The 15811-nt window shown below is 41.7% G+C and overlaps 1 protein-coding gene across 1 annotated transcript in view; it reads left to right on the top strand.

Moving 5' to 3' along the window:
• Positions 1-8034, top strand: part of GORASP1 (golgi reassembly stacking protein 1) — a 69260-nt gene extending 61226 nt beyond the window's left edge. Inside the window, 1 exon segment of the mRNA XM_033932895.1 lies at positions 6357-8034. Within this exon segment, the coding sequence (XP_033788786.1) occupies positions 6357-6556 (200 nt within the window). The 3' untranslated portion in view covers positions 6557-8034.
• Positions 8035-15811: the final 7777 nt, after the last annotated feature.

Here is a 15811-nt window from a genome sequence, read left to right as displayed (position 1 = left end):
CCAGTGTTCTTCAACCACCGGTCCATGGACCAGTGCCTGTCCACAGAAATTTCCTGCCGGTCCACAGGGCCAGCACGTGCATCAGGCCCAAAACAGAGTTCTTCAACCGCCGGTCCATGGTGCAATCAATGCGGCGTTATCTTCGAGCCAACTCCCTCTTCCTAACTGATTCAGTGCACAAAGCCACGGGCAGCGGCTCCTATGGGCATCCTGCGCCTGAACCGGAAGCCTTCTCTCTGACTTTGCAACGTCAGAGGGAAAGCTTCCAGATGAGGCTAGGGACGTGCAAGGTGCAATTAGTACTATTATGGGGTCTGGGGTTGAGATTGGGTAGAGATGGGCGGGGTCCGGCCCACGACTTAGCCCAGTGTTCTTCAACCACCGGTCCACGGACCGATGCCGGTCCACAGAATAATTTTTTTATTTCTGCCGGTCCATAGGTATAAAAAGGTTGAAAAACACTGATCTAGACCACCAGGACTTCTAATTATATTCACCATTTTCAACCACAAAAACATCCAAGTTAGAAATGTCCAAATCGGCACCATTTAGATGTGCGAGGGGCCAGCATTGTAATGGACTGGCCACTTAAACATGCCAAAAGAACAGTGGGGCACCTTAGAAGGCACTGATGTGAGCTTCACATAAAGGGTGCCAGAAGTACATCGCACTATAACCCCCTTATAATTTATGGTGAGCACTCCAAAACTCCCCCCAAACTTGCTATACCTACCTGTCTGTCACCCCAATAGCCCTTATGGCTGCAGGTGGCACCTATATGGCAGTAAAGTAGGGTTTTGGTGGGCTCATACTTTCCACCATAAATGTAGTGGTTAGAGTGACTTTTGGACCTGGCTCCTCCTCTCTACAGTTCAGTAGCCCACCCACCTGGCTATTTAAGACAACTGTGTGGCATTCTACTAGGCATTTCCATACCAGGTATGTACTGTTTCAGTCAGATATTTGGGGGATGGGAGGGGGATCAGGAACCACTATGGGAGTATGGGGGGGGTCATACCTTCATACATCTAGTGGTCATCTCAATTTGGGTATGTTTTTGGCACTTAGACGCTTCTAAAACAGGTCTAGCTCAAAACATCTTAAGTTCAGTCCATGACGTCTTGCAAGAGGTTCAATTGTCACCGCAAGATGTCCAAATCTAAGTTGGCCCAAAGCCTTCCCAAATCACACCTCTAATTTGCCCCTTTCTGAGTTGGACTTCCTGGCGGTTGAACATCCCGCAAAATGTCTAAATTTTTTGTTTCAAAAATCGGCACTTGAACGTTCTGCTGAGAAAAAACATCCAAGTGCCAATTTAGACAGGATTTTGGACATTTTTGTGTTTTGAAAATGCCCTTAGCAGTGTTTTTAAATAATCTGGAAATGAGAATAACAAATGAGATGATTAAAATTTGCAGATGACATAGTTATTCAGAGTAGTTGAATAAGAAAAGGATTGTGATAAATTGCAAGAGGACCTTCTGAGACTGGGAATCTGGGCATCCAAAGGGCAGGTGACATTTAATGTGAGCAAGTGCAAAGTGATGCAAGGTTACATTAGAAGATACCACCCAGAAAAATGATCTAGGTGTCATCATTGATGATACATTGAAACCTTCTGTTCAGTGTGCAGTGGTGGTTAAGAAAGCAAATAGAATGTTAGAATACCGCGGCTAAATTAATTTTCGCAAAAAGCAAATTCGACCACGTCTCCCCGCTTCTGTCTAAGCTTCACTGTTTCCCAGTTCTCCTCAGGGTCCACTACAAATGCGCCTGCCTAACCTTCAAGTCTCTACACGGCATCCTTCCTCCCCTGTTTCCACTATCCTGGCTCTCCGCGAATCCTAACTCCACCAGATCCTCTCAAAAATTCATACTATCATTCCCCTCTTTAAAAGGCATATCCCATACAGGAAAACTTGGAACATCCCTCCTCTTCAAGATCACCGAGCTGTGGAACAGCTTATCTGCCCCTCTCCGGAGTGCGACCTCCCTCCAACGCTTCAGAAAACATTTGAAAACTTGGCTTTTCTCTAAAATGTAACCAATCCCTCCCTCTCCTCTACATTAATCCCTTCTCTCTCCCCTTTTTACCAAGTTCTTCTTCTTCCCATTGGAGTTCCTTTCTTTTGTAATTCCTGTAAACCGTGTCGAGCTCTACTTCTGTGGAGATGATGCGGTATACAAACTTAAGGTTTAGTTTAGTTTAGTTAGGAATTATTAGGAAATGAATGGAGAACAAAATTGAGAATTTTATATAATACCTTTGTATCACTCCATGGTACAACCATCTCTTGAATAGTGTGTGCAGTTCTGGTCACCACATCTCATAAAGGTATAGAGAAGGTCAACATAAATGATAAAGGGGTTGGGACGATTTCCCTATGAGGAAAGGCTAAAGAGGATAGGTCTCTACAGCTTGAAGAAGAGATGACTGAGGGGAGTTGTGATAGATGTATATAAAATACTAAGTGGAGTGGAATGGGAAAGGACTAGGGGGAAATTTCAGATAAATTGGAGAGAATGTTTTTTCGCTCAATAATAATAATAATAATTTTATTTTTATATACCGCCAAAGCCATGATAGTTCGAGGCGGTTTACAACAAGAAGCGCTGGACAATCAGCGAAGAGGTCACAATTCAAAGTCATCAATACAATCTTACATAATGGAAGAAGTGGAAAGCTATATAGTTCTTAAGGTTACTGGTTGAACTAGCAGAGCTATAAAATTCTTAGTTTACAAATCGATTGAATAAACTCGTTTTTACCAATTTTCTAAAATTAAAGTAGGTTGAGGAGTGCGTGATAACATTACTCAGCCAATCATTCCATTTGCCTGCCTGGAAGGCAAGGGTTCTGGGCAGGAATCTTTTGTAGTGGCAGGCCTTTATTGTCGGATAAGTGAACAGATGTATTCTTCGTGTGGGCCTAATAGAACTTGCCAGGTTAAATTGGGAAACTAGGTAAGTGGGGGCCAGACCAAATATTGATTTATAACAGAGACAAGAGAACTTAAACGGAATTCGCGCTTCCAGGGGCAGCCAATTGAGTTTTTGATAATAGTTGAACTGCCGAATTTTGAATGACTCTGAGTCATATAATTTTTTTTTTTAAGGATCCCAAGTAAATGATGTTGCAATAATTGGAGGGAGGGCATATTGGTTAATCTGTGTCAAGATATCATTCTCCATCTCTAGAAGTAGTCAACTCCAAGCTAAAAGCCCACTTTTTTGAAGCTGCTTTCAGCTCTTAACTCCCACTCACTGTCAGATACCTTTATCCATCATATCATTCCTTCTGCTAGAAACTCCCTAACCCTGAGATGTCCTGTCTGTCCAAATTAGATTTTAAACTCTCCTGAGCAGGGACCGTCTATTAAATTTATTTATTTATTTATTTTGATTTTTATCCCGTTCTCCCAGAAGCTCAGAACGGGTTACAAGTAGACATTCACAATCGTTTGAAAACAGACTAATGTTAAATATACAGCACTGTGTACATCTTTCAGTGCTATAGAAATGATAACTAGTAGTAGTAGTAGTAGTAAGACGTTTCAGGACAGCTGTCGGGCAATAGCCCGGGTGGTTCAATTGTTCAAGTCTTTAGATACCACTTCAGCACTCTTCGGAGTTGCATGTTCCTTCCAGAAAAGAGGATTCTAAAGGTCAAGATCCAGAGTCTTCTCAGTGACAGGGCACCACAGGCACTTGTTTATATTCAAATCCTGGGGTCCATTATGGCATCCTTGGATGTAGTGCTGTAGGCCAGGGCTCATATGCATCCATTATAGAGCTTTCTGCTGTCCTGTTGGTGTCCCCAGTCACAGTCTTTGGAAATGAGATTTCACCTTTGGATGAAGGAGCGTCAGCCTATGCTGGTGGCTTCACTCTCCCAACCTGTCAAAGGGAGTTCCGTTAGAACTTCCATCATGGATTTTTGTGACTATCAATGCCAATCTAGTGGGTTGGGGAGCTCATTGTTTAGGCTGCTTGACTCAGGGTCTCTGATCCCAGGAGGAGAACAATTACTCTATCAATCTATTGGAAGCCACGGTGATACAGTTGAACCTTCTACATTTTCAGGATGAACTGATGGGCAAAGTGGTCAATTTTGTATAATGGCTTGGCTTTTGAGAGGGTCCGATTAAGGAAGAGAGGATATTCTATTTCCCTGGCTTACTGTATGTGAAGATGTGGAGAATTTTTGAGGACTGGTGTGATACACTTGGTGTTTACCCTTTGCATAAAATTCTGGATTTCCTTCAGGATGGTTTTGACAAAAGGTTGGCCCTGTCATCTCTTAAAGTTCAGCTGGCCACTAGCCTGTTCTTGAGGTAGAATTAAAGTTAAGTCTATCAGTTCTCCACTTTTTCAAGGGAGTCAGTCTCCTTTGTCCTGTGAAGTGTGAGCCTTTTCTTTCTTGGGATCTTAATCTAGTGGTTTCTGTTCTGATGCATGCGCCATTTGAGTCTCTGTCCTCATGTTCCCTAAAGGATCTGACACTCAAGTCAGTGTTTTTGGTGGCCATTTCTTCAGCAAGACGTATCTTGGAATTACAGGCTCTTTAATGCAGACAGCCTTTTCTTTGAATGTTTGAGAAAAAGGTGGGTGGTTTTGTGTACAGTTCTTTCCTTTGTACCTAAAGTGATGATGTCGTTTCATTTGAACCAGCTGGTGGTCTTGCACACCTTGGGCTATTCCAAAGGGATAGAGAAGCAGTGTAGATTGCATAAGTTGGATGTCAGGAGAGTTCTGAGAGATTATGTTCATCAGACAAAGGAATTTCACCATTCGGACTATCTTTGTGCTTTTGGGAGGCAGTTGTAAGGGTTTGGTGGTGTCTAAGGCTACCATTGCATGTTGGTTCAAAGAGACAGTCTCTTCCACTTACATTCTTGTGGGCCATGGCATTCCAGAGAAGCTTAAGCTTCTTCATGGGCTGAGTGTTCTTTGGTTTCTTCAGTGGATATTTGTTGAGCGGCAGTTTGGTTTTCTTTACATTCTTTTGTCCATCATTACAGAGTTGATTTTCAAGTTCAGCAGGATGCAATTTTTGGGCAGCATGTTTTGGCTGCAGGTCTTTCTGCTTCCCTCCCTTGAATGGTACTGCTTTGTTACTTCCCAAAGGGATGCTAAGGATATAGACATTTGGTCTTAACCTGCTTATTTGCTTTCCTTTAGTCCCTCCAGACGGGCCCAGATCCCGCCCTGAATCTTTCACAGTGTTGAGAGGGAGGATTTGCTTCACTTCGATCTACTGGCACTCTGCGGGGAACAGTCGGTTCTTCTCTCTGCCCCCCAAAACAACACAAGCCACACAGATTTAGAATGGCATTTGTGAATGTCCATATCTTCCACAAGATTAGTGAGCATATGTTTTGCATTTGAAATGCCAGTTGTGTGTTTGGATGTGTGGGCGGCTATACTGAGAACAGACAGTTACAGAAGTGTTTTCCTTTCTTGAATGGAGAGGCTCCTACTGATATTAGGGGTTGTGCAGGGTCCTTATTGACTCACTCAAGAATCAGAATTCTCAAAACTCAATCTCCATCTGCTGGTAGGCATACTCAACCCATCAGTTCTCTGGGCTGATCTAGAGGGACTAAAGGAAAGCAAATTAACAGGTAAGACCTAATTTCTCCTTTATTTTGGATTCTCAGTAGCAAATCCTATAAATGAGACACCTGAGTAACACACTTAAGAGATTGTTTGCAGTTACTATATCAAGTGGGCAAGACTGAAAGCAGGACATTTACAGGATTTGAAGAGCATTTCAGCCAACTGTCTGAGGGCTGTAATGGAGGACTTTGGGGGCTGAGTATTAGAGACCACTGGAATAAGCCATATGGTCTTTATTGGCCTTCATTTTTCTCTGTTTCTATGTTTCATTGTAAATAGTATTTCTCTTTTGACAGCCAAATCTCTTTTTTTTTTTTTTAAATCTTAATTCATTTTTAAAACTTACAATAAGTGCAGTATAAGATAAAATCATTGTACACTTTAACATCACTTAATATTCTATCAAAGTCTAATTCAGATCTAATATCCCTCCCCCCTAAACATAAGAAAAACATAAAGTATCCCCACCCCCCTCCCTGACTTGAACATGTATGTTCAAAAAGAAAAAAAACAATATTCCTTCCTTATAATATTTTGTTAATAGCTCCCAAACATCCTGAAATTTCTTAAAATCTCTCTCTCTCTAGCTGTGAGAAACTAAGTAGTTTACAGGAGATTTCACAGAAATGTATCGTGCTGGCTGTGGCCTTGGGATGATTCATAAGTGCAATCAAAATTTACTCTTGTGTAGCAAGCTTTATTATTGCTTTCAGTTAATGTAGTTGTTTATTCCTCAGGCCAGGAACATTCAGCCTCCTTCCCCAATGCCTCCATCCTGCAGTCTGATCTGGAGGAGGAACTGTCTTCTGGCTCTGTGCTCTCATCCACTCATCTTCCTAAAGATGTTCCCACAGAAACACTACATGCTGCTGAGCCTGTTATTCAGGAAGACAAACCACAGGCCCAGCTTGCAGAAGAAGAACATGAAGAAGAATAACAGGAAGCGAGAACACTACTGCCTGCCATCTCCTGCCTCCAGCGTTATAAACCACAGCTCCTAAGTTGTGTGTCTACATCCCTACCTGGTGATAGCTACTTGGGTTCAGGTTACTAAAATGACTTAATTGATCGAATCATATTGGTCTGATCAGGCATTAGAAAAAAGAAGGTATTTGGGGGCTGACTATTTCTCATGCCATTTAGAAGTGTGATGACTTTCAAGACCACCTCATTCCCTTCAGATGCACCAGTTCATAAGTTTGCCTGCTTTAAATATTTACATACCAAAAAAGCCCCATCTGATTGGAAAGGGAAGACTTCATTCGTATCAGGATTAAATGAGTGTTTGAGTGATAATCTAAAGAATATTTGCTGTGGTTAACCTTTGTGGAAGAGAGCCTAAATGGAGGAAAAAAATCCATATAGCTGCTAAATAGATTCAGGTTGATATTCAAAGCAATTTAACAGGCCAGAAACAGCTCCTGGCTAATTAAATCATTTGTTTGGGACTAACTGGTCATTTTCAGTTTCACTTAACCAGTTAGTATTTCTGAAAGTGTCCCATTAGTGATTAGTGCCTATCTTAAAACTGGCTCTTTTGGGGGCGTTTCAAGGGCAGAGTCAGCACTTAACCAGCCAAGGTCACTGCATAAAGAGAACCATTTAAAAGTCACTCCTGTCTTTATGCGGTACCCCATAGCTGATTACGTGCTGAATATCACACTTAACCTGCTCTACTTTACCCTGATCTGCAAACCTGAAAATTCAGTGCAGAAGCCCAGGCATAGCCTGGCATTGGATTTCTGGGCACAGCGCCAGCAGCAGTTAGCAAAACGCTGAGCGCCGCCGACTGAATATTGACCCCGTTTTGGTTTTTTTCCATTAGGCATTGCAGCATCCAAACCAGACTTGAGGACAAGAAAGTCAATATAGAATGGTGCAGTTTCCCATTTTAGCAACAGTGATTTTTTAATCATGCAGTTTTAAGACAATGCATTTAAATGTTTCTGTAGAAATACATTGCTGCTGTAATTTTGCAAATATCTTTCATTCTTTGAAGCCCACTGCCAGCCACTTTATCATCTCTGCATGCAGTGTGGCTTGAATATTACACATTTTATAATACAAAAAACCATAATTCAGTGTTTCTTGTCTGTACTCACCATAGGGACAAACATTTCATAAGTTAAAAAATACTATCTGAAGGCAATTCTATAAGTGTGTCTATATTTACTGCCATGAGTGCATATAAATGACTAGAATGGTAGCATGTACAGTATGTGCACATTCATTCCAGGTATGAACTATTCTGTAAACCGGCACCTAAATGCAGTGGCATAGCGAGGAAGATTGGCACCTGGGGTTGTAGTGCCCAGCATCACCGTTGTGTGCTGTCCCACTCTTCTCTGCCCCTTGAAAATCCCCCCCCCCCCCCCACGTACTTCTTGAAATGTTCACCGGCCCAAGCAGCATCTTCCACCTGCTGCTCACGCCAGCTTTGGCTCCCTTCTGACATCATGTTCTGGTCCCGCAACCAGGAAGTGACTTCAGAAGGGAGCCAAGTCCGGCGTGAGCAGCAATTGGAAGATGCTGCTTGGGCCGGTGAACATGTCAAGAGGTGCTGATGCCCTCCCACAAAGACTGCATACAGGGCAGTCTGACCTCTTTTAATATGCCACTGCCTAAATGCAATGACTTATAGTTTGAAGGTGGCCGTACACACGGTTGGAGTCTGGATGAGGCTATAGAATAGTATAATTTATGTGCTTTGGGCTAGATTCACTAACCCCTCCGATCTATGGGCGATTGGAGGCAGGCCGACTGATTCGCCAAGTATCTGCATGCAAATAGGGGCGATCGGAGGCACGCCCCAACCGACTGCACGGATCGGATTCAGCCCTGACAGTAGTGACAAAAGAAGCAGCCTCCTGTCACTGCTGTCAGGGCTTCTGACAGCTTTAAAAAAAATTTTTTATTTTAATCGGGTAGATATTTTGCATGTATTACACACGCAAAATAACTGCTCAGTTAAAATAAAAAATGCCCACCCCCGAAGTGCCTCCTGCCATCTCAAATGCCAGCTGGTCAGGCCTGGCCAACACCTCCCCGTACCTTTAGAATCGTTGGGAGCAGGAGGAGTGCCCAGTCCCTCTTGCACCTCAGGCCTCCCATGATCGTCTTTGGGAGCAGGAGGAAGCCCAAAATCCTCCTGCTCCTGCCACTCTGCTGCGATACTGGCCTTAAGCCACGCCCCGGTGCATCATCTGATGCACAGGGAGGGGCCTAAGGCACTGATTAGCTGAGGCGCCTTGGGCTCCTCCCTAGGATAATTTAGCCATTGATATTCAGTGCCGGGACATGTCCAACAACCACACACTAAATATTCAGGACTAATTCAATGGTGTTAGCTAGCAGAGCTTATGTGGGTCCTGGCTGAATTTTAGCTGGGGCGGGACCCGCATTGAAAGTGGACCCCCGTCCTAATTTTTATCTCCAATTCCACCAGTACTCAAAACACCCCCTTCACAGTGCACGCACTTATGAAAGAAATAGAAGGCTGCCCACACCCCATCCCCATAATCCCCCTCCCAGGGCCTATCTGGAGATGTCCCTGAGCAGGGGTGCCCACACTTTTTTGGCTTGTGAGCTACTTTTAAAATGACCAAGTCAAAATGATCTACCAACAATACAATTTTAAAAAACACAAAGCACACTGTACGCAGAGAAAATGTTAATTATCATTTGTATTCGGGGGGGTTTTCAGAGGTCAAGGCAGATGACTTTAAAATATGCAATGTCACCTCAGTAACAAATATATAAAAATAGACAAATATACCCCCTCCCCTTTTACTAAACCACGATAGCGGTTTTTAGCAGAGGAAGCTGCGCTGAATGCCCTACGCTGCTCTCGATGCTCATAGGCTCCCTGCGCTAAAAACCGCTATTGCGGTTTAGTAAAAGGGGACCATAGTGCAAAATATAGACAGCAGATATAAATTCTCAAAACAGACACATTTTGATCACTAAATTGAAAATAAAATCATTTTTCCTACCTCTTTGACTGGTGATTTCATGATTCTCTGGTTGCACTTCCTTCTTCTGTAAAGCCAATATTTCTTTCTTTCTTTCTCTCTCCTCCTGCCCCCTTCTTTATTTCTGCCTTTCTTTCTCTCTCCCCCTGGCCCCCTCTTTCTTTCTGCCTTTCTTTCTCTCTCCCCCTGCCCCCCAAGCCATCGTGCTGATTTCTCCACTTCCCCGATTCTTTACCTACCTCCACCCGCAAGCCACCATGCCGATTTCTCCCTGCTGCTTCCCCGAGCCAGGCCTGGCATGCACAAGTGCCGGGCCCACAAGACTTCACCTCCGACGTCAATTCTAACGTCAGGGAGGAAGTTCTAGGCCAGCCAGGCAGCGATTGACTGGCCCAGAACTTCCTCTCAGACATCAGAATTGATGTCGGAGGTGAAGTCTTGTGAGTCCGGCACTTGTACATGCCAGGCCTGGCTTGGGAAGCAGCAGGGAGAAAAGGATCGCAAAGGCAATGCGATCGACTCGCGTTGCCTTTGCGATCTACTGGTCGATCGTGATCGACCATTTGGGCACCCCTGTCCCTGAGGGTCTAAGGGGAAATTGGGCAGTTATAAAGTATACAGTACCACGAGGCTGCTGCTAGAGGTTACAACGCAACAGTCATTTTGGAATGCAGACCGAAGCCTAGTAGGAGAAACCGGGCATTTCTCTTGCCTGATTTCCCCCTGGACCACAAGGGACTTCTCCGGGTAGGTCTGGGGGGTGGGGACTCAGAGAGCCTTCTATTTCTTTCAGGGAATGGGAGGGTGAATTGAAAGAGGTGGGGGTCTGCCAGACCTTAATTGAATTTAACCAGGCACTCACCAATAATCAGATAGGTGCCTGGATAAACTTGGTGTCTAAAGTAAGGACTGCATTTTTTTTTCTCTCCTAATTTTCTGTGATTACCTAGCTGGTTGCTTTCTTAGCTGTTTCTGCTAACTGGATAGGTTCATATTTCACCCTGTGTCTGCCCCTCCCCATCCCTAACCTTGCTGGTTGTGTGTTGGCTGTTCAGCAGCAATATCCATGACATCCTGTTTGTCTGTTTAGATTGTAAGCTCTTTCAAGCAGGGACTGTCTTTGTGACTTTGTACAGCACTGTGTATGTCTGGTAGCGCTATAGAAATAATTAATAGTAGTAGTAGTATTCAGCGACACTGTCCATTTAAGTCCTCCTTAATGTTGCCAGTTAGCCTTGACCAAGTATGTAAATGGCCAGGAGTTTCTACTGGCCATTTAAATCACTTTGAATATCTACCCCAGCAATGCTAATAGATATTTTAGTTATAACCATACATAGAAACCGGTATGAAGTGTTTTCAAATAGCTTCAATAGAGTATGAGTATGCCTCAGCCCCACCACTCCACCGCTGTGCTAGCTCTTGACTGCGGAGAGATTTATGTGGCACTTCATCATTGGCCGCTCATAATCATTTTAAACCTACTAGTGCTATTTTTTTCAAAATCTTTTATGTATATGTTTTTTTTGTATTTTCTTATGCATATCTATAAAAAACTTCTTAGCTGTAAAACTCAAATGTGCTTAATTGTACTTAGCTTATATTGCATAGCTAAATCCAGCCAACGCCGGGGAGTTTAACCCAACATGTTTCGCACCATACAGATACTAAATGAGTCGGATGACACGCTGCACCTCGGGAGACCCTTTACACAGCGCCTGTATGGTGCGAAACATGTTGGGTTAAACTCCCCGGCGTTGGCTGGATTTAGCTATGCAATATAAGCTAAGTACAATTAAGCACATTTGAGTTTTACAGCTAAGAAGTTTTTTATAGATATGCATAAGAAAATACAAAAAAAACCATATACATAAAAGATTTTGAAAAAAATAGCACTAGTAGGTTTAAAATGATTATGAGCGGCCAATGATGAAGTGCCACATAAATCTCTCCGCAGTCAAGAGCTAGCACAGCGGTGGACTGGTGGGGCTGAGGCATACTCATACTCTATTGAAGCTATTTGAAAACACTTCATACCGGTTTCTATGTATGGTTATAAAACGTTTAGAGATCTAATCCCGGTAAACTAATATAAGAAAATTTAGCCATTTTCTTAGAGGCTAATAGATATTTTAGTGGCATTACAAAATGCACCTAAAATCGTTTTCCCCTTTTCTGAAGTTGACCAGAAGGTTTCCCCGTTCCAACAGGTGTGAGTATATTTATATATAGAATACACTTCTAATCTAATCTTCTATTTGTGCGTCGCTCATACCTATACAGGCTCAAGGCGACAGTAAAGACTGTAAAGGCGAGATCTGTTATTAGGATCTACTCTTGAATACACTTTTCCCTCTGCATTTGCGGTGATAGGGGAATAACAAGTCAGCGAATACAGAAAAACCGCGAATAACTTTTCATATGTTATTTGCAGTTTTCTGTTACAAAACCCTGGAGAATATAATAAAACTACGACTAACTGACCTGTTCCTTTGAAGAAAGAACGACGATTTCCTCTGTATAATGCTGCTCCCGGCGATTTTCTCTGATGTAATATTGGGGCTGAGCTTGAAAACAAAAAACCGCGAATGTGGAGGGGGAAGTGTATTCAAGAGTAGATCCTAATAACAGATCTCGCCTCCAAACATTTTTTGTCCATCCTCTGATTCACTATCTCATCACATCCATAAAAGTTATGTGATGTGCCATTATTTTATGTCCAGGTTCTATTTATTTGGATTGTATGTTACTAGGAGCTGCTGCACAGCTTAGAGAAGAGTTTGGACATGACCGTCCTCGAGATCATGCTCTAATCTCATTTAATTTCTCTCATCTGAATTTTTATGGTGGTTTGATTTAAAAGAAAAAAGGTATGAGCATCACTGAAATAAAGTAGAAATCAAAATCGGGCAATTAACATTTTTTTTAAAGTGATGCTTTCTTCCAATTCTAGCTTTTTTCTTGGTCAATTGAAATGTAATTTCAATTTTAAATGTATTAATGTGGACTTTTTATATTTTCTATTACCAAAGAGTGTAAATCTTTACCTGATATGTCTGTCTCATTTGAAGCTCAGATTTGTATTGCTTATGAAACATTTACAGCTTGATAAAGGATTCTGAAGAAAAAAAATATTTGTGCTTGAAGTGTTATAACTAAAATTAAAGCAGATCTTGCTCCTAAATATATTCTTAATTTTTCTTACCCAATTATGAACAACCTCTACTGGAACTATGGTATGGTGAGTTTCATGCACAACCGTCTGGCGGTTTGCCTCATTTTGAATACACTTCAGTCTAGCACAGCTGTTGCAAAAACGGCCAGTCAACAGGTGTGGCTCCCTGTGGTTCACAGTGCATGCTTATCCTTTGACCATTAGGAGGTGCCATTGTGCTTCTTTAAAAGCTTTCACAGCATCTCACCATGATTTTCTGAAGCTGTGACTGTCCCATTTGACAAAAGGAAGAGGCATCAAACCCAGGAATCAAAACTGCCAATGAGCCATTGGGCCAGGAACTCTAATCTTCCAAAGAAAAGCAAAATGTTAGCAAGCATGCTCATTCCAAGATAGCTGAAATTTGTTTGTCTCACTGATTGTGCGAGTTGTTGAGATCTGTATTTCGCCTGCCTGCTATTTGCACTTGCTGTGGGAGATATCATGCAGAACTGAGCCAAAATGCCAAGGTTGTATGGACTAAAAAAACCCAACTGGCTATGCCATAATGATTCAGAGTTCCACTTTCCTTTCATATATAGGCAGGCCCTGAGTTACAGACGCCCGACTTAAATACAACTTGTACTTAACTCAGGCCAACAAAAAAAAGCTATCCTAAGTTAATTGGTTAGATATCTAGGTACAGTATATTAAATGAAGTTGAAATTTTATTTATTTTAAACATTTTTAATCCGCCTTTATCCAAGGTGGCTCACAGTATTACATATTTTTATTTTAATTCTTTATTTTGATTATTTGTTACAATGATAACAAATATTCATGAATATCCACAGAACTGTATATAAAATACACTGAAACATAAATCAGGAAATTAATCAACCATTATGATGGTCACCAGCTTTTTAAATAGGAAATCAAATCTTTCTATTTATATTCTACCATCGAAAGGCATAATTGTGGGTTACTTTCTATATCATACAACATCCTCCTAAACTGAAAAATAGCAAATTAGAAATTAAACTTTCAGCAAAGGTTTTTCCTTTATAAAATCTTGTAGCTGGACTGGATCAAAAAACACATATTTGTCACTTCCATATAAGATAAGGCATTTACTTGGGAATTTTAAAAAGAAAGTAGCTCCAACTGCCAAAACCTTGGGCTTTAGCTGGAGGAATTGTTTCTTTTTAAATTGAGTATGTTTAGAGACATCAGGAAAAATTGTTATTCGTTGGCCACAGAACAGATCTTGCTTTTTCAAAAAATATAATTTCAAAATAGCCTGTTTCTCTAACTGTCTTGAAAGCCACAAGAAGCGGTGCCCGTTTATTTATGATGTCTTTAGAAGATTCGAGAAACTGGGATACAGTCAAACTATCAGGTGAAACTAATTTATCCATATCACCTTCTGCTATTTCCTTAGAGGCTCTTGAGATGTAATAGAGGATGTCTGGTTCAAAAGTATCCACATTAGTATAATGTAATATCTCCCTCAAGTACATTCTCAAGAGTTTTAATGGAGAGAGGTAATGTGTAATAGGAAAATTTAATAGACAAAGGTTTTTAACCTTTAAATAATTCTCCAGTTTCTCTAATTTAGCATGGATCATCATACCATCCTTAATATTAGAAGCAGCATTAACTTGTAAAGTGTTTACCACTTGATCTAATTTTTCTATCTTATTTGCTGTTTCTCCAAATTTAGCTTCATGCTCATTAATTTTTACGGTGATATCAGATGAAAATTGACTTAAGTTCAAAACGGTTTTTTGTAGTGATGACTCTATTCTGTTAACACTTAGCTATACATCATTTAGCGTGATCACTTTATCTTTAGGGAGAACATCAGAGTCTGGCCCCTTAACCAGCTGGATAGGGGTCAGCCCTTTAGCTCCCATTAAAGATTGACTTGATATCTCCAGTCCAGATAATAAAGATAATTGTGGGGATGAGACTGCTCCCACAATTTGGGAGGGAGAATCTACTGTCCCAACAGAATAATGGTTGAGGAGGATCCCCAGAGGGTAGTGATGTAGTTTGAATTACCTACAGTTACCTGCTCTTCCACATGTGGCAAAACCAGAGCCATAAGATGATGATCCATCGGGCTCGTCATCAAAATAGGTGGAATTACTTTTGCCTTCCTTTTGCCCATAGTAGTAGGATTCGATATTAAACTGCTCCCTGCTCCTCTTGAGCTCCGAAGGGGCTCAAAAGGGGCGTGTTGCGCCCTTTTTGCCATGCCCCTCTGGCTCATGGCCCGAGGTTCAGCTAACAGGCATACTTCAGCTAAAAGGCAATTTAAAGAACCCGGCAAGGACCTTCTCCAGCTGGCTGGGGGCTCAGGCAGCTGCGGGACTGCCTGTCCCGATGAAATGGTGCTCAACAGCACTGGCGGCCAGTATTACATACATATTTCAGGATTTGCACAACTTAAAGATCCCATACATCAGCAAAAATCATAAGATTATACCATCTCAACCTATAAGTTACATCTCAACCGCTCATTTACTACATTACTTCAAGCAGCACAAATCTAATAACCTGCAAAAAAGATGATATTCATAAAGTACAATATTAACTCAAGAAGCAGAAAGGGTGTGGTGCTATAGAGAAACATGAATTTTTGGTTCGTACATATCGTAAAATAGTCCCCTTTGATATGTCTTAACAACCGACAATTCTGTGACCTCAGCGTCCTTGGGGAAGTATATAGTGTTAGGCATTTTGCCAAATAATTTGACAGTATGTCGTAAATACCTGTTGGACAAGTTTCAAACTTAGGCGCCAGTAGGCATCAAAACCTTAGGTGTCTCCTATTATACCAGGGTATTCTTGGCCTAAATTACCGGCACCTAAGTCCAATTTAGGCACCAATACAAAAAAACATGCCCAAGATTTGCCCACGATCCACCTGTAAACATGCCTACTTTCTGGTAGACGCCTTGGTTTAGGCATCTACTTGGAAGTTTTAGATGCCTACCATCTAATTAATTGTGATTGTCAATTAACAGTGCTGATTAAGCCAAATTGGATTGTTAGGCGCCTC

Source organism: Geotrypetes seraphini, chromosome 2 (assembly GCF_902459505.1).
Source record: "Geotrypetes seraphini chromosome 2, aGeoSer1.1, whole genome shotgun sequence".
Lineage (NCBI taxonomy): Eukaryota > Metazoa > Chordata > Amphibia > Gymnophiona > Dermophiidae > Geotrypetes > Geotrypetes seraphini.
Note: the sequence above shows the minus strand (reverse complement) of the source record. Positions and strands in the feature narration are given on the sequence as shown.